Source organism: Neovison vison, chromosome 12, assembly GCF_020171115.1.
Source record: "Neovison vison isolate M4711 chromosome 12, ASM_NN_V1, whole genome shotgun sequence".
Taxonomy (NCBI): domain Eukaryota; kingdom Metazoa; phylum Chordata; class Mammalia; order Carnivora; family Mustelidae; genus Neogale; species Neogale vison.
In genome coordinates, this window is record NC_058102.1 from 5,079,511 (window position 1) to 5,104,858 (window position 25,348).

Below are 25,348 nucleotides of genomic sequence, written 5' to 3' on the forward strand. Positions count from 1 at the left end.
TCGTCAAGGGATTTGCAGCATTGCTAAACGATGCCACTCGCCTCACCAAATCTCTTCGGGAAATACATTCTTCATAAAGTGTTACTTATGTTAGTGAGGAATACGTTGATTTTTTATTTTATTTTTATGTGTTTGTTTATGTTTTAAGTGGGCTCCATGCTGAGTGTGGGTTAGGGTTAGGGTTCGGGTTCGGGTTCGGGTTAGTACCCTTCTAGGCACTCCTGGTATGTTATTGTTAAAGGAAATAATATGTATTTAAAATTCTCAATTTCCAGGGATGCCTGCGTGGCCCCATTGGTTGAGCGCCTGACTCTTGATTTTGCTCGGGTCATGATCTTGGGGTCCTGGGATCGAGCCCTGTGTCAGGCACAAAGCTCAGGGAGGAGTCTGACTGAGAGTCTCTCTCTCCCTCCCCCTGCTTAAAAAGTGTCCTCTCTCTCTCTCTCTCTCAACGAGATACATAAACCTTTAAAAAAATAAAATAAAATTCTGAGTTTCCATACCCCGTGTGTTAAGTATTAGTATCCACCATATGAGCAAAATCTCGTTGGGATTCCTCCGCAATTTTTGACAGTGCAAAGGGACCCTGAAACCAAACAGTTTGAAAACTGCTGTTAGACTTAACAATCATCCAGCAAGATCAGTGCAAAAGAAAAAAAAAAAAAAAAGACACAAAGGAATTTATATGCCGTTCCTGGGGCTCCCATTTTGGATGCTGTGAACAAGCTTTCAGGGGTTACATGATGGAGCTTGTTGGCTGTGTCCCCACCTGCGAGTGGGACCTGATGGCTTTAGAGATGTCCGCGAGTGTCATGCCTAGTACTGAAGAAGCCAGATCTGGCTGGCCGCACAGCTGCACGGCAAGCGGGTGCCGACTGTCCGTCCACTCCTTGGACCGCCTGCTCAACAGACGACGCGGTCTGTGGTGCAACCCGTGGGCCGGCACTGAGCTGGGGCAGAGGAAGGACCGGAGAAAACCCACCGGCGGCAGGCAGCCGGCTAGGACCGTGCTCTCTCTCCGTCGCGGACAGGTGAACCACCCAAATCCCCTCTGGAACGCAACCAGAGGCCCGGAGGACAGAAGGGGATTTGGGGAACAGCCTGCACAGCTAGCCCCAACCTGGGGCTCACTGTCTGTCCACCCTGACAGTTGCCCCCAGAAGACTTGCCTCCTCCCCGGCCCTGCTTCCCCTCCTGATGGGCCAAAGGGAGGAAGAGCAGAGGAGAGAGAAGGCCTGCCTGGGGGAGACAGGTGGGGGTGGGGGGCCCAGACACTGGCTGAAGGCCCCGCCCTGCTCCAGCCCTCTGCCGCCCCGGGCGTGTTGTTAGACCCAGTTTTTTAAGAGACTCTAGAGATGTGAATTTTGGGGACGGCCGCCTGATCTTAAACACTTCATTTAAAACCCGGCTCTCCTGGGGCGCCTGGCTGTCTCAGTAGATAAAGCACGCGACTCTCGATCTTGGGGTCACGGGTTCAAGCCCCACGATGCGTATGGAGCCTACTTTAGATAAAATAAATATCAAAATAAAGTAATAAAGTGTAGCTGTCTGGCTCCCGTTTTCTGGGCTCAGGAATCTTCCTCTGCTCTCTGGGGACCTCTGAACGTAGGCTGTAGTTGAACACATCTAACTGTCCCAAAGGTGAGTTTATATGATCTTTAAAAAAAGAAAGCAAACTCACAAACTAAAGAGAATTCTTAGCTGGAGGAGACGCGTGTGTGAGGAAGGCAGGGCCTCTGCTGGAAGCGGCGAGGGGACATGTGACCTGAGGTGCCGGTGGCAGAGGCTCCCCGGTGCGGGCTGCCGGCTGTCCTCTGGCCCAGGAACACCGGCACTTGGCAGGACAGCCTGCTCCCTGGCTGGACTGTCAGCCCCGCAGAGCCGCTGGCCCTGCCCAGTGAGCAGTCTGCCCAGGAAGCTGCCGGTAGAGGTCATTCGCTGTGTGCGCAGACACAAGTTCATGGTAATGGAGGACGTGGCTTTGTCTTCCATGAAAATCGGGCTCCCTGAGGTCAGTCTCCTCCTCACAAACGGCGGCAGGCGGCCTCTGGGGAAAGCAGCTGCGATCTCGGTCCGGACAGAGAAGTGGGCTTCGTGGCCCGCATGAAACTTACCGCGCTCGGTTCCGGTCCCGGACACGCAGGGAGTCACAGAAAAACGGAGCGGCACCAGGATGCAAAGGTTCCCCGAGGCAGGGCGGTACTCTGGAGGGGTTCGTTAGCTTTTCACGTTTCTTCTCCACCATCGCGGACAGCCTGAAATACTGCTTCCCACAACAGAACTCGCCTGGTTTCTGGCCTTTCCTGGGAAGCGCTCCGTGAAGCGTTTGCTCATGCTCCCGTCCACCGAATCCCGCCTGGGAACGGGCAGACTCCCCACTGCTACCCCTTCCACTCCCCCGAGCGGAGGGTGTGCGGCCGATCCCCCCGGGCCTGGTGCGATCTAACGGAGGAGCCGGGGCGGCAGCCCAGGCAGGGCTGGGTGGGTCCTGCAGGCTTCCAAAACCCACTTCTTGGGCTCTCCGCTGGCTCGGGAGACCGGGTCTCACAGGGCACAGTGTTGGAGAGAATTCTTCGGGTTTTACTTAATTTACAGTCCGAACATGACAGGGTCAGGGCACAGGCCTCTCATTTTGCCGAAGGCATAAATGTGAGACTATAAACAATAAAATAACTCCAGGGAGAAAGTGTATTTCCCCACATTCCCAACTTACCAGAAAGGCAAAACTGCTGCTTCTTACACATTCTTGCAAAATCCCCATAGTTCCCATAGGAAATGGAGGCAAGACAGTCCCTGGGGGGCCTGAGAGCTTGGCCTGGGGACGGGAGGGGGCCTTGGTCTCAAGCAGCTCCTGAAACCCAAGCTCACTTGGTTACAGGGAGGACTGCAAGGGACGGGAGCTCAGCCCCAGCTCAGAGAGGGGAAACCCACTAGGAAAACGCTCCTGGGCACCATCTGTAGCCCTGGACATTTCTTCAGAAGAATTCGAAGGAGGTTTAACTTTCAAAAAATTTTTTTTCATGTGACTAATTAAGTATATCCTGAGAATATCCCTTTGAGAAATAGGAGGTATGTGCAGGGGAGTAACAGGCCCCCCCAAAGATGTCCGTGTTCTAATTCCTGGCACCTGTGGCCATCACGTAACACAAGGGGGAATTGAGGTCACCAACAGACCTGGGGTTGCTGATCTTAAAATAGAGGAGCTGGGCTGGCCAGGAGCGCCCAACGCACTCACGAGGGTCTGAAAACGCACCGGGGAGGCAAGAAGCAGGACAGAGACTGGAAGATGAACCCCAGCTGGCTTAGAGAATACGGGACGGGACTGGGAGCCACGGACACGGGAGCCCCTGGAGGCTGGAAGGTCGGGGAACGGATTCTCCCCTGAAAGCTCCAGAAGGACCACGGTGGTGCGGACACGGATTCCTGTGAGGCTCAGTCAGGAGCTCGGGCCTCCAGGCCACATGCTGGTTGGTTCGTGTTGTTCTAAGCTCTAGGTTTGGGGTGGTCTGAGCAGTGCCGGGCAGCTGGTGTACCCATCTCACTAATGCTACTACCTCTAAAGAACACCTATCTTTGTCTCTGCCTCAGTGTCCCCCACGTGCCACATGACTCTTCCACACCACCCATGTGCATTTAAAGGGCTCCAGCTCCCGGAACCGTGGCTGCGACACCCACCAGCGTGTTCCCCCCCTGGCATCAGCAGAGCCCTCGCCCTCCACCAGCGCCCGGGCTTCCCCTGGGGCTCGGCTGAGGGCTTCTAGTGTGCGGGAACCAGACGAGTAGGCTCCAGGAGCCTGGGAGGGAAAGCAACCGGGGCGCCATGCGACGGGACCTCCCGGCTGGCCTGTCCACGTGGAATAGCTCGGGGCAACTTTGAATGTTCCCCCCACCTCCACGCGGTCCTCCGGAAAAGCCAGCGTGGGACACAGAGCAGGGGAAAGCGAATCATATCCACCGTGTCTCTGAGTGTTTGTCTTTAAAATTTATTGGTGTGGTTTCCCACGAGGGCTACAAAGAACGGCGTGGACGCGGTTCCTCGGCGCGAAGGTGCGTGGCCCCGGGCGTGCGCGGCAGCTACAGGAACCTGATCCCGGCTCCAAACTGGACACCGTCACATATCCTAAAAAAGCAAAGGGCAGACAATCAATGCTCACCCTGTCGACACAACGCATCCCCGGCACCTCTCCTCCTGCCTCCGGCACAAGCCGTCCTGGACTCGGCCACTCTAGGCGGTGCCCCGCCTCCGGCCCTCCTCTGCTGCTGCCCCATCCCGCCCGCAAGCCCTGCAGCCTCGTTCCCTGCTGCCTTAAGAACCGGCTTCCGGAGGCTAAAAACACAGTAACACGTGGGGACACAGATCCCCCTTCACGGCCCCCTCCCCACCTCCTTTCCGGTCCCCCAGTTCTGACCCAAGTGGCAAAAGGAAACGAAGGAGCCAAGGCAGAAATGTCATGAACAATAAAACCCCTGAGGGAGAAATAGCTTTGTGTGGTTTCTAAGGCTGCCAGGCAAGGAGCAAGTTGTGAGAGACTTTCTGTGCAGAGCGGAGCGGGGCCAAGAGGTGTCCTGGCTGGAAGGAACACAGGTGGCTGTGGAAGGCACCTGGCAAAGTATAGCACACAGTAGGGTCGCGGAGGAGGGGGAGGCACAGGGAGCAGGAGGACAGGAAGCAGAGAAAGGAGGACGGAGAAGGAGGGGGCGGGGTAGACAGGGAGGTCGGGAGGACGCAGAGCAGGGAGGGTGCAGGAGGAGGAAGACGGAACAGGAGGAATGGAGAGGAAGGAAAGGGCGCAGGGAGGGTGGAGAGCTCGGGCCAGCCCAGACCCTAGGAGGGTCCCGGGGCTAAAGACCACAGCAGGGGCGCCTGGGTGGCTCAGTGGGTTAAGCCGCTGCCTTAGGCTCGGGTCATGGTCTCAGGGTCCTGGGATCGAGCCCCACATCGGGCTCTCTGCTCAGCGGGGAGTCTGCTTCCTCTTCTCTCTCTGCCTACTTGTAATCTCTCTCTGTCAAATAAATAAATAAAATCTTTAAAAAAAAAAATAAATAAAAAATAAAGACCACAGCAGCATCCGCAGCCCAGCAGGGGTGCCCCTGCCACTTCTCAGAACCTGCTCCTGACCCGGGAAAAAGAAGGGTGCAGAGGAGTCACGCTGCTCACGATCTGTGACAAGCTGACGCTCTACAGGTTTTATTCTGTGGGTTTTCCTCCATGTGCTGCTGACGAACCACCGAGCCCGCGTTCCGAGAGCAAGGAGGAAGAGGGGCGAGGCTCCTGTGCCAGCAGGAGGACGACAGCGGGCCCCTGTGCCCAGACACCAGAGCACCTGCAGGCTCCTATGCCCAGCAAGGCCCAGGCCACAGCCCGGCCACCCCTCGAAGAGGAGACCCGGGCCGCAGCCAACACCCGTCCTGCTGACGCCACAGCAACGCAGGTGCGCGGCGGGCGGAGAAGCACAGCGCGGGGTGGAGGGCAGACTCCTGCCTGGCTGCGCCCCTCTGCCCGCCTGGAGGCTGTGCCCAGGGCCTGCACGGGGGCCGGACGTGCGACAGGGGGGCCTGGCCCAGGGCCATCAGCGCCGGGAGGCCTAAGCTTCATGGCAACTGCTATTCTGAGTCCCAACAGCAGCCGACCGTGCATCTGCAGAACAGCGTTTGTGCAAGCTGGGGTAAATTTCCAGAAAAACTGGACAGCCAGACTGGTTCCTTCAGGGGCGCCTGGCTGGCTCAGTCAATGGAGCATGCGATCTTGATCTTGGGGGTTGTGAGTTCAAGCCCCACACTGGGGTAGAGATTACTTAAAAATTAAGAAAAAAAAAAAAAGAATTGTTCCTACGTTGAAAGGAAAATTGATAACTTTGTTGGCATAACCCCTGTGCCCTTGCCCAGTCTCAGGGTTTACAGAGTATGAAAACCTACAAGAAGTTTTTCTTTTTCGCCCTGTGAGTGAGTGAATAAAACCCCTGATCTATGAAGAGATTCGAGGCGGACCACTGTCCCCATCACCAGGACCCCCTGAGGGACCGAGGTGCTCTCTGGCCAACGGCATGAGGAGGGCCCCAGTCAGGACGGTGGCAGGCCCTCGGTGACCGGCAGCAAAGCACACCAATGTCCTCCGACAGGCAAAGACCTACAGCTAGAGTCAGGGCTGTGTTTGTACAGGTTCTGCTCGAATCTAAATGATTTCTCTATTGTATACCACTGGGTCCGTAACAGGGGTCCACGCCTGCATCCCTGCCCGTGCCGGAAGAGCAGGCGCCCACCGAGAACACAACAGCGTGTCACAGTTATACGAGGCTGATACCACTGAGACAGCGTCACCAAAACATGGGTCCTGTCGTGGGTCTACCTCAGAGTTAGGTCGTCTGGGTCTCCCCGGGGTCCCCTCCCTCCAGCAAGGTCCCAACAGGCCTGGCTGTGTGCACCCTGGAGCCCCTGCCAGCAGCCCCCTGCCTCCCACTCCACACCATGACGGCCACCATAGGGGTCTCTGTGAGGGTCCCACCGGCACCCTCCCACTGCTGAGCCCTCAGACCTGAGCACGGCCCCTCGGCAGTCACACGGGGACACCAGGTGCCGCCCAGGGACCACGGCAGTGGACAAGGCAGACGAGGGCCAGAACTCACTGGCCTTGTGCGTGTGCCCGAAGTGAAAAGGCCAGAGAGGATGAAGAGGGCAGCGGCCGAGACCAAGCGGCTCCCTCCCCGAACTCCCCTCTGCTCCTGCAGAATGACAGTCCCTGGCATTCCGGGCTTATGCGCTGGGCTGGGTGGCTCTGTGGCCTGGAGCGCCTGCCCCTGCAAGTCCCCAGCCCAGAAACCACCTCCCCCCGGGAAGCCCTCATACACCCTCCGCAGGCACGATGAGTCTCTTTCTCATCTCCCGCTTCCTTGAGTGAGTGGCTCTCGGGACCCGCCTCGCTCAGCCTGCGCCTCCAGGGCCGCCGTCGGTGAGCCTGGTCGAGAGAACACGGTCAGGGCTCAGACACCGGTGCCTGCCGTCAGTCCCCCCCAGCACGAAATGCAGCCCATGCTTCAGAGCTCTCTCCGCTCGGGGAAAGGTCTGAAATCCTAACCGGAGTGTGTCTGCGTTAAGAGTGGGGGGAATCCCCAGGCGAGTCTCACACACGAAACCCTGTCCCGCCACTGCCTGATTTCCGAAATGAAGATCAAAGTCTCACAATGTCACCCGAACTTCACACAATTCCCAGTCTGATGACGACGCTTCAAACACAGCCGCGCATGGAGTCATGCAAGTGCCACATTCGAGGGTAACCAGGCGGACCCTGCGCGGGGGACACACAACGCATCTGCGGCGAGCAGCACCCTCGGGGTCACAGAGCAGAGCCCGGCTGGCGGGGAGGAAGGGGCTTCCTTGTGTTCTGGCCTTTAAATACCACGTGCACGGTAAGCTTCCTCCTTCCAGAGCAAGCCGCATCTGAAATTTGTCTCTGAAACAGATTCTGCCCGTTTAGAGAGAGCAAAGCGGACAGGTGAGCAGAAGCAAGCGTTCCCCGCAAGGACTCCGTGAACAGGGGGAAGACGCGGGGCTCCGGAGCGGGGCAGCGATCCTCGGAGCACAGCGACATCCAGTGGCCTGGAACAACACTGCAGCCATGGGGACAGCAGAAGCGGCTGAGCTGAAGGACAGGAGGCCCACAGCCCCAGGGACGTGCCCCAAGTCACACGGGCAGGGGGACACACGGGACAGGGCAGGGCTGGGCCTGCAGCCCCACGTCTGCTGCTCTCTGGAAACCGGCTGAGAGGGGAGTGGTCAGTTCTCCGTGGTCGACGATCATTCCGTGACACAGACACCACAGCCACGGCTATAAAGCCACAGGCGCTGTACTTTTCTTTGTAATAAAGAATATTTAGAATGCATTTACTTACATAACTTGCACTAACACTGACACAGTTAACCCAAACGGATCGATCGTCGTGGAAACAGCCTGTACGACCCGAGACAGGAAAGCGCCTACAGAATTCAAGTCCGAGGAAGATCTGCCCAGAAGAGAAGCACGGAGGAGAGGGCTTTTCTCTTTCCGCAGCGAACGCCCGAGGCGCAGAGAGAGCGGCGTGGGGCTGCGGGGGGCACCGCATGCCCACGTCCGGGCTCCCAGCAGAGGGAGGTGCCGGTGCCGGTGCCCGCGCGGTGTTGGTGCGGAGGCAAAGGCACAAGGTCCGGCCTCAAGCAGGCCTGGGCCTGCTGCCGAGTGGACCGCGGACCACACCGAGGCTGCTGTCCTCGTCTGCGAGAGGGGAACACCCTCCCCTGCACAGAGCGGCTGGGAGGCTTCCAGAATGGTGTCAAGGGCTTAGCCGGGGGCCTCACACGAGGCACGCGGTCAGTCAATGCGAATGATCGCCGTCCCTCCACAGAACGCTGTAACTGCTCTCAGAAGGGACACGGGTCGGTCTCCCTCCGAGGGGGGCTGGTCCACAAGCATCAGTCTCCCCGAGGAGCGCACCAGTGTCTGCAGGTCACTCCACACCCGGGAGGGTCTGCCTTTCCGAGAGCCCCCTGCGGAGCCAGGGGCATGTTATGATTTGAGAAGCGCCTGCTCCTGGGGCTTTGGCACCCACACCTGACTTCACCCTGGGGACAGAGGAGCCCCTCTGGTGCTCCTACTTAGCACCCAGTGGGGTGGGCCAGGGAGACCCACACTCTCTCCTGCGGTGCGAACACGGCCTCACAGAACGCAGCCTGCCACACCCCGCTCACTTACCGGGGACTGTAAACGTGTGCGGAACCTGCTACAAAGTTACCTGATGTGCAAACCTTGCTCTAGGAGAAAAACGCCCATTTTCATGTCATTATCTCTGAAACTGGAAAACGACATCCCATCTGTGGCGCATCTCAAACACAGCCAGGGGCAGCCAATGCAGGAGCGAAGGGACAATGTCTCCGAAGGGAACGCGCTTGGCTTCCTTTGTGAAAAGGGCCCCACTGAGTCCTCCAGGAGCCACAGCACAAGCGGGCACCAACATCTACCGACAAAACGCCGCGCACCGTTCTAAGGGCTTCCCACGCGAGGGTTCATTCAGGCGTGGTCGTGAGTGCCCATTCTCTGGGCAAGAAAACTGAGACCCAGAGGGGTTGAGTCACTCGCCCTGGGTCACACAGCCACAGAGCGGCTGAGCTGCGACCCCGCGTGGACAGCTGGGCTCCCGCACAGACAGTCCGTGCACCCAGACCCTTTCCAGCTCTGGCGCGGTGCGGAGAACAGGCGCCGGGTGGAGGGGAGTCGACGGCGATCAGAGTAGCGGCTGGGGGCGGCCGCGCAGACGTCACTGGGAGCCAGGGCAGCCTGGCGGCCAGAATCAGCCTCCCGGGTAGAGAGACCAGGACTCTGCCAGGGACTGCGTCACCGTAAGGATTCTGGACGACAGATTCCCGAGCCGCACCGAAGAGCTGGTGCTTCCTTAAAAGCCCGCTGAAGCAGCCACCAGTAAAGGGCACCACCACGTACCACACGACGCAGGAGACGGCGGGAGAAGCAGCACCGCGCTTCGTCCAGTGAGGACGAACTCCAACGTCCCGCTTGAGACTCGGGCTGTGACTCGGCCAGCACCACCGCGTGTACACTTACCACACGTAAGTGTAGACAGAACGCCGAAAGGAAAAAATACAGCCTAGAGCCCTGACTGCGTTAGCGTGAACATAACGAGGGAGGAACGGGCAGATGCTGACGCGCCCCCGGAACGCGTGTGCAAGCCTGACCATGACACGGTATTCGGAGGTGAGGCCTCGAGAGGTTCATTCGATTCAGATGATGTGATGAGGGTGGGGTCCCCACGGAGGGGTCCCCTGTCCTTATCAGAAGAGACATCAGAGAGCTAGCTCGCTCGCTCTTTGCCAGGTAAGGACACGTTAGGAAGCCGGGAAGAGTCTACGGCCATACCACCCTGAACGCGCCCGATCTCGTCTGATCTCGGAAGCTAAGCAGGGTCGGGCCTGGTTAGTACTTGGATGGGAGGAAGCCGGGAAGAGAGCCCTCACCAGGAACCGAACTGGCTGGGACCCTGGTCCTGGACTTGGAGCCTCCAGAACCGTGAGACACACGTGTCTGCAGGTCGGGCCCCCAGTGTGCGGTGCTCTGTCAGGGCGGCCCCACCTGATACGGACCCAGGCACTGCTTCTGCATTTCTCAAAATGTATACAACAGATGCCAGATAAACCAAGAAATGGAATTTCTGTAACTGTAAATGACCTCAGGCCATATTTCGCAAATCTCGCCCAGTATGAGGACTGGGGGAGGAAGTCCAGGCTGGCAGGTTCCTCTGCTCCCAAGAGAAGGCTCTGGGCAATGAGTCCTCTGTGGCCAGGACCAGAGCCTTGTCCCCTCCAACTCTGAGTTCCTGGCCTGTAAAGTCACCCACCAGAAATACCTCAGTCCATTTTTAACAAGCAGGATCCATAATGCCTCCTTGATTCCTCCGACCGGACCTGGCGAGGGTCCCCCATGACTTGGCGACAGTGAGTGCAACAAGAATGGGGGGGAGGGGACACGTCACATTTTTTCTCCAAACTGGATAGAGAAAAACCCAACGGAGAACAATTTGCTTTCATGATTTTGCAGACTATTCCGTTTCTCCTCCAACCTGGATTCTTAAAGGCACCGATAAAACGATTAACCATGTCTGCAACAAAACGGAATCGCTAGACGGTGCAATGCACCTGGGAGAAGAACCCCTAGCACCTACCTGTCCCCCTTCTGCACGCCCATGGGGACACAGTAATTCAGCTCCAGCCGGGCGATGTTGCCAAGCCTGAGGACGATCCCGGCACCGTAAGACCAGCGGATGCACTCGGCCAGCTTCCGGATGTGAGCCTTGGGGCCCTCCCCTGGAGAGAGAGAAGAGGAGGTGACCAAGAGTGCAGAGCCCCTCGCTGGGCTGTCCTCACACAAGCCCTGGCTCTCCGCCTTGCTGTGTGGCCTTCGGGGGCATTTAAAGCCGGGCCTGGACATTCAAGGAGAATCCATGAAAGGGGATTAGGACCGAAATCAAGGGAGTGCTGGGGAGCTGACTTCCCACTCAGTGCCCCAGAAGCCATCTCTGGGCCTGGCCCATTCTGTCCTCTTTGCCTAGAATGGCATTTCCCCCGCGTCTGGCCACCTGGGAGCCCGGCTGCACACCGCAGGCTGGGGGCCTCGTCTTTTGCACAGAGCTCCAGATACCTCTTCAAGTCCCCCTGGCTGGAGGCGTCGGCCGTGACTCTCCTCCGGCCCTGGGCCCCTTGAGGGAGAGGAAAACCCAACTCAGGTAGCGGAGAGCAGGCGCCCTAGACAGACACGTCTGCCGTGTGAACGAGTAAGCAGATTTTGCAAGCCCGCCTTGGATGGCGCTTTCTCATGTGCGCTTCATTCAGCAACCTTGCTCCCCCTATCAGGCGCGGTAGGAGGAAGGGAGGCCCGTTCTCTGATCCTAACGACGCCGTCATCTCACCAGCGGGCAGCTGCTCGGGCGCCGCGCTGGGAACACGAGGCCAAGAGCGCCGGATGGTGTCGGGGCCGCCCGGGCCTTACCGTAGTTGAGGTTGCACAGGTTGCCGGCGTTGAGGAAGAAGTGCGTTCTGAACAGCTCCCCGAAGCCGCCCTGGCCCGGCCGGAAGGGCAGGGGCGTGTACACGTGCAGGCCGCCGGCCCAGTACGCCTCTCCGCCCAGGTAGTCGCCTAGTCGGGGAACAGGTGCAGAATAAGACAGAGGCTCGTGGATTCGGAACCACACGCGGGTCCAACACGCTCCACCAATGAGACGTGCGGGCTGGGAGCGGATCACACCGTGCCCGGGCTCCGCAAGGGGGGCCCATCTAACTCCCGGGGTCAGCCTCACTTTTGAAGTCTTTCTTTTTCACCTGGCTTGTTTTATAAACTTTCACTGGAAAGAAAAATGCTAGTGTAGCTTGTAAAAGAAGGACGTCAGAAATTTATCAGGACTGTAAAATGGCTGGGATGAAACAGGTGGGCTCACGGACGTCCCCCTGTCCACGACTGCGGAGGACCAGATCGCGGCCGCCCGGCCGATCAGATGGCGGCCTCGGCAACCACTTCAGGGCCACGAGGCAGGAGGAAGTATGCAGAATGGGCCTCTGCAGTTTCTGGAAAGCTCTGTACACACTACTCATCAAAAGGCACAGAATGTCTACTGCCCGCCGGGTAAGGAAGCAGCGTCCACCTTCAATGTGTCCAGGGAAAAGGCTCGTTTTTGAAAGTTCATGACCACTTAGGGTTTATCTGTTTTTGCAAAAGGTTACTTTTTGACAAAATTCAATGAGACTATCTGCTGAGAGTATATAAATGAATTATTTCTTCATAAAATGCTCCTATCTGGTCCATTTTAACTATGAATAGCGATGACACTGAAGCACAAGAAAATAAAATAGCCCTGAATATTTTGTACTTTGTTGCAAAATACTATTTACAAAGCGTCTTTGTATTCGCTAATACAAAATGATGGCTCATAAGGAAGAAAAGTGAGTTTTCTCCAAGACTGACCTCAAGGGATAACCTGCTTGTTCACCTCAAGACCAGCTGTCTCCTCAGTCCTGTTTTAGTATCAAAGTTCCAGAGGGAATAAAAATGGACAAGTAACAGGAGGTCAACTGTGTTTGCTTTTCATTTCCCAGGAACCACAGACCTCTTAAATAATCTTATTAAATAAAATAATTATTGGGACGTCTGGGTGGCTCGGTTGGTTGGACGACTGCTTTCGGCTCAGGTCATGATCCCAGAGTCCCGGGATCGAGTCCCGCATTGGGCTCCCAGCTCCACGGGGAGTCTGCTTCTCCCTCTGACCTTCTCCTCGCTCATGCTCTCTCTCAGTGCCTCTCTTTCAAATAAATAAATAAAATTTAAAAATAAATAAATAAGTAAATAAATAAATAAAATAATTATTTTACTCCGGTCATGAAAGCAATACACTCATTGTAGAAAATCTGGTAAGTGAAGGAAAGTAGAAAAAAAGGAAAGTATCCTTCAATTTCTCCTATTCAGAGATCGTCAGCTAACATCCTGGTGCCTTTCATCCAGTGAAGTGTGATGATAACTGAGAATAAAGAAGTGTGAGTCATCGCATATGTACATACGTGGATATATACTCTAGTCCTGCTTTAAAGAAGCTGGTTTAATAGCTTCATATGTCATAAACACTGTCATCTAATACCTTCTATTGTTTGGAAATGTGATTTGAATTTTCTTTTAAAGATTGTATTCATGTATTTTTCAGAGAGAGAGAGACCAAGCACAAGCAGGGGGAGCAGCAGGCAGAGGAGGAAGCAGGCTCCCCACTGAGCAAGGAGCCCAATGAACTCCAGCCCAGGACTCCGGGATCACGACCAGAGCCGAAGGCAGAGGCGAGAACCGACTGAGCCGCCCAGCTATCCCTGGAAGTGCGACCGAGATGCCTGAATCATTCCACGGGTGCCACACTTCCCAATCCCGTCTACTGTCACACTGGTGTCCAATTTCTTGCAAGCGTTTGTCAGTCTGTTGTAAGTCTACTTGCGCACACACATTTAAAACCTTGTCCTGCAGTAGAAGCTACAGACGGAAAAGCACGCACGTCCTAGGCACGCTCCTCAGTACACTTCCCTACAAAGACCCCACATCTCCACAGCGAGCACCAGACTGAGACTTGGGCACATGCAGCCCCAAAGACTCTGCTCTCCTTGCTAACCTTGGCCAGCAGCACGGATCATTCTCGCCCGTCTGGAAACTTCATGTGGGCCCAGCTGCACCTGACGCCTCCTCTGGGGCCGGCCTTGATGTTGCTGGTCCTGCACGTTTCTGACACTGGCTCGTGCCATGTTCAGCCCGCGTCTCTAACCTTGCTCACCCGCCTCACTACGGAGCAGTCCATGGTGTGAAGATACCACTATTTATTTGCCCGTTCTAAGGTTGATGGGCCTTTGGGTGTCTAGTGTTCAGCTTGGAGCTATTATGATTGTGCTCATGTATTTCAGGCTCCTGATACACACTGTCAAACCGCTTCCACTAAAAGGGATGTAATTTATGCTCCTGCCCGTAGTGTCTCACCGATGGCCTAGCACGGTACTAAGTGGAACATCGTCGCGTTTTAATTTTCAGGCACGTGGCAGACTCCTACACTTCCACATAGTCACTGTCTACTACTTCCTTACAAGGAAAAAAGGACAAAACTATCCCTAAGACGTTACTTCTCTTAAAAAAAAAAATGACATACTAAAAAAGCACCCTAAAAACAAATGACAAGAAAAGTGTGTTACGTACAAAAATTTATGCACCGGGCAGTCATTATAAAATGGAGCCAACAGAGATGTTAAAAAAAAATGGTTCAGAAAATCAGGGTAGGATATTTTATAATGGAATGGCGTGCAAATATTTAAATGATGTTCTGGAAGATTTTAAGTACATGTGGAAATGCTTTGGATAGAATGCGAAGCGTCAGAGAGGGATCCAGGCAACAGGGATGATTGAAACAGGCCTTCCAGAGAACAACAGAAAGCTTCAAAACCTTGCAAACCCTTTGATCTAGGGATTCCGCATCTAGAACGTTATGTTATAAAGTAAAACTTAGAGATGAGCACAGGTTATTCAGATACACTGTTTCATAATCATAAGGAAAGAGAAAGCCTAAACGTCAGACACTTGGGATTTGGTTTCAAAAGATGCCACTTTGGCAACAAGATGAAACATGAAGCCATGGAAAATGACAGAATTCTCCTCTCTCTGATCTGCTGCTGGCGGGAATGCACAACGGTACGGCCATTCTGGAAGACGGCCTGGCAATTTCCTACAAAGATCATACAACTTTATCATGCGATCCAACAACCACTCTAACTTCCGGTTCCCCAAATGAACTGAAACTTTATGTCCAAACAAAAACCTGCATGTGAATGTTTGTATCAGCCTTACTCGTGACTGCTAAAAACTGGATGTCCACTACCCAGACGGCCTTCCCCGGAGGTGAACGGGTAAGCAGAGAACAGCACAGTCAGGCGACGGAGTGTGGTTCGGCGATCTAGAAACAGGAGCCCTCCTGCTGACGTGTGAGGACGAACCTTCCACGCCTGCTGCTCAAGGAGGCCATCTGAAAGGGGCACATACTGTAGGGTTCCAGCTGTGTGATACTCTGGCAAAGGCAGGACCGAGGGGAGAGGAAGCCGCGGGGCGGGGGCGGGAGGGAGGAGTCCGTGGAGCAGGCGGGGAGGGCGGCCGGAGAATCGGGAAGGTGCTGGCATGTGGGTCCGGGCCGCATGGAAGCGCAGAGCACAGAGAGCCCGAGCAGGAACCGTGGGTGCACGCAGTAGTCACACGCCGATCCCGGCTCACAGCGACGGCCAGCGGGCCTGCCCAACGCCAGACGCCAACCGCGGAGGCCACTCGGGCGGCGTCCACGGAAACTCGGGTGATTTCGGCCCAGCTTTTCTGTACACCTACAGCTGCTCTCACCACCCATCTGTAAGCAGCCAAGTTACAGGAGCTCAAGAAGACGAAGTAAATGGTCCTTAAAGACGATGGAGCACTCACTCCCGTAAAAATCTCTGTCGTGTGCGTTACTGAGGGCGGTGGCAGAAGCAGGTCCGGACACAGCCGGAAAGTACCAAGCTCGAGCGCAGACGCGCGCCTGCTTACGCGGCAAACGCTCCCGCGCTGCTGTCGCCGGGCAGGGAGGTCACGGGTCCAAGCTGGCACTCTTCGCTTGGAGCTATTTGCTTCATTTTTCTACAGTTCCCTCGACGGGTATCTTCCACGCCTGCTATGTGGGAAGTGCGGCCTTGGGTGCCGATTCCGTGGGGGTGAAACACGACGTGGGTCACTGTGGGGACTGAAGCACGCACAGCGACCCTGGACCAGGACGCTGGGAACCGGGCAAGCCCACTTACACACGACCTTTCCATCAGCCCGGTTCTGCGAATGTGCTTTCTCCTTCTGGTTTTTTTTAACCACACTTTCTTCTCGCCAGCCCCCCTCATCATGAGAACACACAGTATGATCCACACAGCCTACAAAATCCGTGTTTACTATTTATGTTACTGGTGAGGCTTCTGGTAGGTGCCCCTGACCTTCTCCCCACTCTGCTGTGCAAGGGTCTAGGGTCACGCTTTCACAAATGAGATGAGACCCTCATCTCGGCATGGCAGACTTCTGGGGAAAGACTCACCTTCGCTCTGCGGCCCCACGCTGTGCATGCTAAACCCGCGCACACTGGTCGGTCCGCCGAGGTAAAACCTACAACGGAACGGCAGAGGTCAGAAGAAAGCCACCAGGTGGAAACCACAAAATATGGTGAAAGTGCAGAAAACACACAAGTGAGGCTCATGTTTGGTACTGGGTTGTCGCCGACACTGTCCCATGGCAGAGCTTTTAAGGCCTGGGAGAAGGCATTGGAGTAAGGGGGCTTTCAAAAAAATGTAAACCACAATCTAAACACGTCAAGCTTCTGGGGATGTAAGTGACAGAAAAGACAAAACTTAAAGACCCCTTCTTTTTTTCTTTTTTTTTTAAAGATTTCATTTATTTGACAGAGATCACAAGTAGGCAGAGAGGCAGGCAGAGAGAGAGAGAGGGAAGCAGGCTCCCCACTGAGCAGAGAGCCCAATGTGGGGCTTGACCCCAGGACCCCGAGATCATGACCTGAGCCGAAGGCAGCGGCTTAACCCACTGAGCCACCCAGGCGCCCCTAAAGACCCTTCTTTAGAAAAGAGGGACATGCGGACTGTCTACTACAAAGGAGGATAATCTGCCGTCCGTGAGAATTCACTATGTAACAGCTCTGTTATAAAACGGCCTCCAATGTGTTCAGATGCAATGTTAAGTTAAAAAAAGTAAGATAAAAATTATTTAACAGTATGATCCTGATTTTACAAAAAGAGGAAAATAATACTAAAAGAAAACAGACCAAAATAGAATTACTGTTACTCTAAATGTGTTTTTTTTGTATTTTCTACAGTGAGCATATAATTAGAAAAAAATTATTACAATCAAAAAAATGAATTCCTTGTGTATTCCTAATGGACTGGGTTATCACACTCTCAAGAAGAGTATGTGAACAAAATTAAAGGCATATATTAACAATTACTTAGAAAGCCCACCCCCTTTCTGTGAAACAAAACACCTTACTAGAAGTCGACCCTAGGTCATGCTGAGTACTGAATAATGAAGTCAATGACGAGGGAAGTGGTGTGTGCTCTTTCCAGTGGGGCTGCCCCTCCGCGGTGCCCCTGGCCGATGCCACAGCTGGCTGCAGGAGCGGTCCACACTCCCGCAACAGTGCGGGGGGGAATAGGGCACTATTTCTCCCATTTTCTAACCACATAAAACCTCGATGAATGTATTCGTCTGAACCCGAGTTTAAAAGTCTATAAATGTGTTTTTAACATTTGGGATTTCGAAGCGATGCCTTTCTGAATGCCCCGTTAACATTATGGAAACAAACAGCAAGCTCCATTTACTTTTTTAAAAAAATGATAAATCACACAATATTCTTTGGAAGTGATTAGAACGATCCAGGAAGCATAAAAAGAAGTCCTCGCCCCCTTCCCTCATCGGCCCACCGCCTGCCCATCTCCAGAGCGGACGGCTATCACTGGGTTGGTGGCCGACCTTCTAGACCCCTCGGTGCCATCCATGGAAACACAGACACGCGCAAGGGAGCTTCTGCCGGGTGTGAAAGCAATTCACTCGACGTGAGCTCGTGACAGTTTTAACTCGTGGGCGTCTACCTTGTTCTCACTCATCATTACAGTCTCTCTGAATGCCTGTGTTTGAATTTAATAATCCTGTGTCGGGAGTTGTCAAATTCCTGCTCTTCTCGACGGTGCTACGATGGACACCCTTGTACATGAACCTCTTTGTGTTTATAAATGTCTTTCTGCAAATTAAATTCTTCGAGGTGAAAGTATTGGATCCTAGAACTTAAAAACTAAACATTTTTACACTTCAAACCGTCTCCCATGAACGAGGCTGAACTACTTTAAACTAAAACATTTTAACTAATGCAAGGTTAAAAGAAAAAAAGTTTCTTGCCCTCAAGAACAATTACTAGTATTTCAAAGCCAACAAACACGATTTCATCCTCTCCTGACAAGAGTATAAATTGCTGTAAGTTTTCTAAAAAGGACCCTCCCACAACATCTTGATAAGCTTTAAAAAAACGTTCATATTGGGACAGCACTTCCACATTTAGGAATCTCCCCTCAGAAAATAAAGTACAAAATGTGACAGAGTCATGCTTATAGGGTTACTTATATGCAAATAATGAAAAATTAAAATGTGGCTTTTGAATAATTTCTCATGTCTTGATGAATGGGTTTACTCTTTATTTCTTCAAAACTTTTTAAAAGGCAGGGAGAACAAAGGGGCACCTGGCTGGCTCAGCGGGTAGAGCATGTAACTCTTGATCTCAGGGTTGTGGGTTCGAGCCCCACACTAGATGCAGAGATCACTTTAAAAATAAAATCTTTAAAACAAAATTTTAAAAAATTAAAAAATCAGGGGTGCCTGGGTGGCTCAGTGAGCTAAAGCCTCTGCCTTCAGCTCGGGTCATGATCTCAGGGTCCTGGGATTGAGCCCTGCATCAGGCTCTCTGCTTAGCAGGGAGCCTGCTTCCTCCTCTCTCTCTGCCTGCCTCTCTGCCTACTTGTGATCTCCATCTCTCAAGTGAATAAATAAAATCTTTAAAAAAAAAAAACTAAAAAAATCAAAAGCAGAGAGAACACAAAAGTGTATGCAGATTACAGTACAACAACTTGATATAGACATGTGTGTAAATTTACACGTATGCACGTGCACAAAGCCACAAATAACAGACTCAAAGGAAATCGTCCCAAATATTACCTCTGCTTCTCATTGAGCAAGAATTTTTTTTTACTTCCTTAAATGTTTCTCTATATTTCTGCGATGCATGCGAACTGTATTCCTTCATGCTCAAAAGAGAATGTAAGATTTTCCACATTATGAAGTTAATTCCCTCTCCCTCAAAAAAGCAAAACACATAAGCATGAAGTATATTGGATATTTTGAAGTTACCTGCAACAGAAAAACTGGAGTACAATTTGAAATATCTGCTTTTCTAAACAGTGAAGCTTCTCTAAAATAAGTTGTAAGGAAACAACCCAAAAGAGCCAAAGGTGAGCATCGGCAAGTCAACCACTCACGGGCCCCTCCTCACCTGTCCGCAATACTGGACGGTTTCTCGCCGATGGGCACCAACATCCCGCCCCAGAGAGACGCTGAGAAAACCTGCAGAGACACAAGCAGACGGCCGTGTTCGTGGGCGCCCCTGCCCCGCGGCCGGTCGGCGCACTGAGGTCTGGCTGCGGGCTCTCTGGTGCAGAGACCTCGGTCAGAGCGCAGGGGCTACAGGTTGGGAACGGGGGACCGTGTGGCTGAGGAGCCGCGGTGATGGTGTTTGTGGATATTTTTAAAACCTGAGACTTCAAATTTCCCATGAAGACCCAGAAAACACGAGCACACACCCAGCCCCATGCCCAGGCAAGGCAGGGCTTCGGCGGCTTCCGTTCCAATGCGGGGCAGCCCCCTGCTTCCACAAGGAGTGAGGCTGAGCACAGGGGGAGACGCACGCCTTCCAGGCGGGGACAGCAACGCTGTCCCGTAGCCCCAGACCCTCAGCAGGCCTGAGAGTGGCCTGCAGCCCTTCCTGCTTCCCCCCAGGTGCCCCCACCACTGGTCCCAATGGTAACGCCACACTGGGCCTGCCTCTGAACAGAGACCAGTTTCAACCAGGGGCCCCAAGCTCTCTGCCATCTGGTCCCACCTTGAACTGTCCCTCTCCTCACTCTGTCCGGTCAGGGCAGCCCCCGGCTCATCCAGGAACGAGCTGTAGCTGCTGCCCGGACAGCCCACCTCGGGCTCCCTGAGCGGGTTCCGGGCTGCGCCGCCCCATCAAGACGCCTTCCCCGACCGCCTGCGGTAGACCCGCACCCGCTCTGGGCCGCTTCCTCTTTACTCTGTTTTAGCGTCTTCCTACCACTTGCCACCTGCTCAACTGTGCACACACGTGCTTGCTCGTGGGCCTCCCTTCACCAGAACGTGAGGGAGCGGGAACCGTGTTTTACCGACTGAGGCAGGGCTCAGGCCCACACGGGGCCGGGCAGCGGACGGAGATGTAGGGGGCGGACGGGGAGGTGAGCGGTTCCCAAAGAGCACAGGGACTGGAAGGACACGCAGGAACCCCGATCTTGGTCTGGGAGGTCAGAGGGGCTCTACAGAGGCACGCCGATGCCCGAGTCTTAAAAAGGCAGGGAACATGGGGCCAGCGAACAGCTGAAGGAGGGGACCTAGGCCAGCAGAGGACAAAGGACAAGTGCCTGGAAGTAGGAGAGGCTCCTCCTTTCAGGAAACGAGGAGTTTAGCAGAGACAAAGCACAGGGGCGGGGGAGAGAGACGAGACCCAGGGCTGTGTGTGACGCCAGCAGCCCCAGCTGCACGCGGCAGAGCGGTACTGCGAAGGCCTGCACCTCAGGGACCAGCATGTCTGCGGCGGGAGGGGGAGGGGAGCAGACGTGCACCAGAAAGGGACATCACCACCAAGGTGAGAAAACGCAGCGTGGGGTCTGAGTGACAGAAGACACAAGGCCGGGTGCTCGGCCGCCTTCAGAGTGAGGACTCCTCCAAGCAGTTCCGGGGGCCAAGGGCAGCTGGCGGAATAGCCGTGCCAGCCAGTGGAATCGGGAGCCCGGGTGCAGGGTACGGATTCGCGAGCGAAGTCATAGTTGGGTTCAGACACACAGAATGTGACGTGTCCCCGAGGAACAGAGCGGAAACGCCTGGCAGCACAGGACTCTGGCACCGAGGAGAGCTGTGCCGAGCTCTGGGAGCATGGCACACGGACGGAAGCTGCAGCCACGGCGGGGCGGGGGGGCGAGATCCTCCAGGGAGAGAGGCAGCGCAGGCCACCTCCACGAGAATCGAGGGGGGCGCTCGCAGGGTGGGAGTGTGGCAAGCTGCGAAAGGACCCCGCGAAGGGGAAGCGGACACGTGGCAGGAGGATACAGTCATGATGGAGTACAGGGGACAGCACTGAGCATGGTGGCGAGGGCCCGGGAGGGGACCGGGAGGAGCTCGACGACGGAACAATGCGGGAGCCTCTGGACCAGCAGTGGGGGGGGGGGGGCAGGAACCACAGTCAAGGAGTGATGACGCCAGGACTGACTGGGACCAGTGACAAGTGACGTTAGAAGTCGACACGCGGGGACGCCTGAGTGGCTCAGTGGGTTAAGCCGCTGCCTTCGGCTTGGGTCATGATCCCAGCATCCTGGGATCGAGTCCCGCATCGGGCTCCTTGCTCGGCAGGGAGCCTGCTTCTCCCTCTGCCTCTGCCTGCCTCTCTGTCTGCCTGTGCTCGCTCTCCCTCTCTCTCCCTCGGTCTCTGACAAATAAATAAATAAAATCTAAAAAAAAAAAAAAAAAGAAGTCGACACGCGTACCATTTCATTAAAACTCACTCCTCGCCCCGAGTTTTGTGGTAGAGAAGGGCACAGGTGGTGTGTGTGTTGTGCGGGGGCAAGAGAGTTGTCCCCAGTCACCCCGGCTCTGGGAGGCCTGGAGAACGAGCCAGGGGCTCCTGTACCTCCGTGAGAATCAGGTCACTTACTCCTCATTCCTGAGCACATCAGGAGAAACCAAACCAAACTGGATTAAAGATTTACAAAGAAATTCCCAGAAGCGCCCAGAGCCCTGTAGACTCAGCAAAATAAGTTGAAGACTCGGAATTTCTATGGAAGGGACCTCAGAGGGAAAGGACGTGCATTCCTCTGGCCTCCAGACACGTTTCCACAATGGCCCCGAGCTGACAAATGGGGAAAGGGCTCTCCTGGGGTCCCACGTAAAATGACCGACAGGTTCCCCTTGAAGAGAAAAGCGATCACTTCTCCCCAGAGTATCCTCCATTCCGGCTAAACTGAGAAGATCCTGAACCTGAGAAGGTTCAGGCACTAATGTTCTGGGCATCCCCTCTGGAGGGCGCTTTCTCTCCTCAGGAACTGAGTTTCCAAAAACTGAGGGACAAAAATACAGGCGAGCGTGGTGGCTGGAAAACTCACCGAATCGAATATAAGTTGTTTATTCAACTGAAGCTCGAAATCTTCCTTTATGAAACTCACGTCCCCTCCGGTGTAGCCGGCCAGCTCCTGTCAGCAAGCGATCCACATGTCGAAACAGAGCAGAGAGACTTCCCACACCGCCTCCAAAACCATGTCACTCCAGCTACTACTTAATTTTGTTGTTTTGTGTTTTTAGAAAGGCAGGAAATGGCTCCATTCTGGTTGTTACTCTAGACCTTCTAGATGGCCCCAGGGGACTGACATACACACAGCATCCTCAAACACACAGACTGTGCAGAATATGTTATGTTACTTCCGTTGGGGCTGAGAGACACCGGCCATGGGAACGTTCTGTTGCGTGATACGGCTTACGTGGCCTACTCGGTGTTGGGAACAAAGAATTAGCCAATCTTGTACTATCGGGCACATTCGATACAAAAATCTGATTTCTAGTTGGTCCTGCAATCCTGAAGATGAGGCCAACAGAGCACCACCGCCCCCAGCCAGCCTCCACCCAGGGACCCTATGGCGCACGAGTTACCCTCTCTGCCTGGAGGTGCTGTCTTACCGGTGACCAAGGGGTTCGTTCAGCCTACCCTGAACTTTCCTCCCCACCTAGTGAGAGGCCCCATCCCAGAGGCCAGAACTTTCTCCCTCCTCTGCTCTGTGGGGGCAGACCACTGCACTACATGGAGCCATTCCAGAGCCAGGACCCTCACACGGGACCGACACCCCTGCAAGCCACTCCAGAACAATCTCGAATAATTAGAATAATCTAGAATAATTAAAGGAAGGCATTCAAGATAGAAAGTGTGCGTGCCGGGCGGGCCGGTGTCCCGTCCCGGGTCACGGGGCCAGCAGGTCGCACGCAGGTAAGGGAGTCGTACCTGGTTAACTTTCAGCAGAGCCCCTCTCCTGGGCAAGATGGAGGAGTTCCGCGAGTCGATGACCATCGCGTGCTGAAAGAAACGTGTGTCAGGTAAGAAGACGCACCGCCTGGGCGCTGACCACAGGCCATGCCCGGCCCCTCCCCCACACAGCACTTCCCCTTCCGAAAAGCCCTCTGGGAAGGTAGCTCCTGGTCCCTCATTCACGGGTGAGGGAACGAAGAGGCTGCGGCAGACAATTCAAGGTCACCGGCTGGGAGCTGACGACCTGTCACTGGGCCCGTCCTCTCAAGGAGCTTGACCCTGACCTAAGCGAACCCTGCCGGCTTCAAGCACATCTTCCCGTCTCCACTGACGATGCTTCCACAGAGTAAGACAGGGCGGGTGCCCAGAAACTCACAAAGTCACCGGCAGCCACCCGACCCGTGACCCTGCTGGGCCCGTCCCACTGCTGGCGAAGGCTGTTCTCCCAACGCATCGAACTACGTAGTCAAACGCTTACCGAAAGAGAGGACTTCAGCGAGTGTCCGCTTTCCTTCCGGACAGCGAAGGACGCCGTCCTGGAGAGGCAGCCCAGCTCCCGCCACACGCCCTCCCACTTGACGGTGTGGCTGGTCTTCCATATGGGAAACTGCAAGGACACGAGGGCACGATAAGCCTCTCTGTGCTGTACCCACGGGGACTCGGCCCCAATCAGGCTTCAGAACGAGGCACAGAAATCTCTTTCCAATTAAACGCCCAAGATACATTTTTTTTTTTTTTTTTTATGGTGGGCAGGAAGCAGGGAAAGGGAAGGTGGGGAACAGAGTGGGGAAGGAGAAGGGGAGAAAGCTTAAAGCGACAGTCTCCGGGCGAGGAGACGGGTGACCAGTGCAGAGCTCTGTAACCCACAGGCTGCTTTCCGGCTCTATGACCTGATGTTTGCCCGATGCCACCCTGTCCCCGGTCCAAACTCAGGATGGGTGACAGTAGAGACCCACATCAGGCCCCGGGGAAGAGGGTGGAAAAGACGGTGCTCACGAGTGAAGGGCATCCTTCCTGCAGCCAGAAGCCCGAGTCACGTGACCCCAGGACAAGCAGCACCTGCCTCTTGCCCTGACCCTCTGGCCCCGCAGTCAGGCCCGCCCATCTCAGGTCCCTATCACAGAGACACACTAGGGTTGCTCCGCAATGTGAACACTGGCTGGTGGCCTCAGGAAGTACGATGACGACGGGACTCCTACATGGAAGCCAGGTCACCCGACCGGAGCGGTCTTTCTTGCCCGCCTGCCATTTCTGCACGGAGGGCCACTCGAGACCCAGCTACTCCCCCAAATGCCTGAGAGAGCTGCACGGCTGGCCTAAACCACTGCCTCCCTCCCCACAGGCGGCCCCTAAGGAGAAACTGACCACCCAGAGGAGACACATGTCTCAGTGTTCTTGGTCACAAGGATGGGACAGGGGCCAGATGGTGCCATTTTCCTCCAGGGGCTCATCTTTCAAGCCCAGGGCCACCAGCTCCCAGTCCTCTGTGCTCCCATCCCCCTCTCTCCTCCTCCATGAACCTCTCCCACGGTCTCTTCCAGCAGAGATGGCTCGCACCTCGGCGATGCCCTGGGGCTAAACCAGCTAGCTCTAGATCCCCGAAGATCTGCTCTTTGAAAAAGACTTAGAAAACAGTGATCAAAGGGGCATATGGGAGAAAGATGGGGAGAAGCCCGCACACCAGGGCTCACTGCCAATGGCCTCTGGAAAGCTGCTGGCGAAGGGGCTGGGAGGGTAGTGCCAGCCGGGTGGGCCCCATCCTGCTCGGGGCAGGAAGGCGCTGAGGGCCACTCCCGGCAGATGAGAGGAGGGGGACACACGGAGAACCGAAAATGGAACCGCGAGTGCTCACGCGCATCCCCGAGCCGTCCCCCCAGTGCTGGGGGCTCCGTGCCCCTGGTGCCATGGCGTGGACGCAGAGAACACGCCCGCTGTGCTCCCCAAGACGTTGGTTCGGCAGGCAGGCGGGGCCCAGGAACTTGCATTTCTAACCAGTTCCCGGGTGAGGCCACGCTGCTGGCCCGCAGGCCGTGCCTGGGGAACTATTGTTATATGGCGTGTCCAGGTCGCCCCTCATGAACCACGGCCCGGAACAGGAGGGGAGCAGGCCGCACGGTGTAGAGAGGAAGGGAGGGAGGGCAGGGGTCACCATAAGGCCAAACGGCGGTCAAACGGCAGGAATTCCATCCGCTGCATTACGTCAGATCCCGCTGGGCGTACGGAAGTGCCAACCAATGAGGAAAGCTTCCGGCCACTGCGGAGTGACCTTGCTGGCTACCAGAACTATCAACCTCCGCACACACGAGGAGGGACAGACACACGGCATTGCAGGGAGCCAGGAGCAGAGCAGCCACTGTGAAGCAGAGCGACCCTCTGGCCCTGGCAGTCTGCACGCG

The 25,348-nt window shown here is 55.1% G+C and overlaps 1 protein-coding gene across 1 annotated transcript in view; it reads right to left on the minus strand.

Annotated features, from left to right (window-relative positions):
- Positions 1-3,961: 3,961 nt before the first annotated feature.
- SAMM50 (SAMM50 sorting and assembly machinery component) overlaps positions 3,962-25,348 on the minus strand; it is a 34,541-nt gene continuing 13,154 nt past the window's right edge. The window contains exons 8-15 of the mRNA XM_044227003.1: positions 23,431-23,559; positions 22,929-23,000; positions 22,042-22,128; positions 19,149-19,219; positions 16,140-16,207; positions 11,525-11,671; positions 10,701-10,842; positions 3,962-4,120 (exon numbers count right to left, since the gene is read on the minus strand). Of these exons, the coding sequence (XP_044082938.1) occupies positions 4,075-4,120; positions 10,701-10,842; positions 11,525-11,671; positions 16,140-16,207; positions 19,149-19,219; positions 22,042-22,128; positions 22,929-23,000; positions 23,431-23,559 (762 nt within the window). The 3' untranslated portion in view covers positions 3,962-4,074. The remainder of the gene's footprint in view (positions 4,121-10,700; positions 10,843-11,524; positions 11,672-16,139; positions 16,208-19,148; positions 19,220-22,041; positions 22,129-22,928; positions 23,001-23,430; positions 23,560-25,348) is intronic.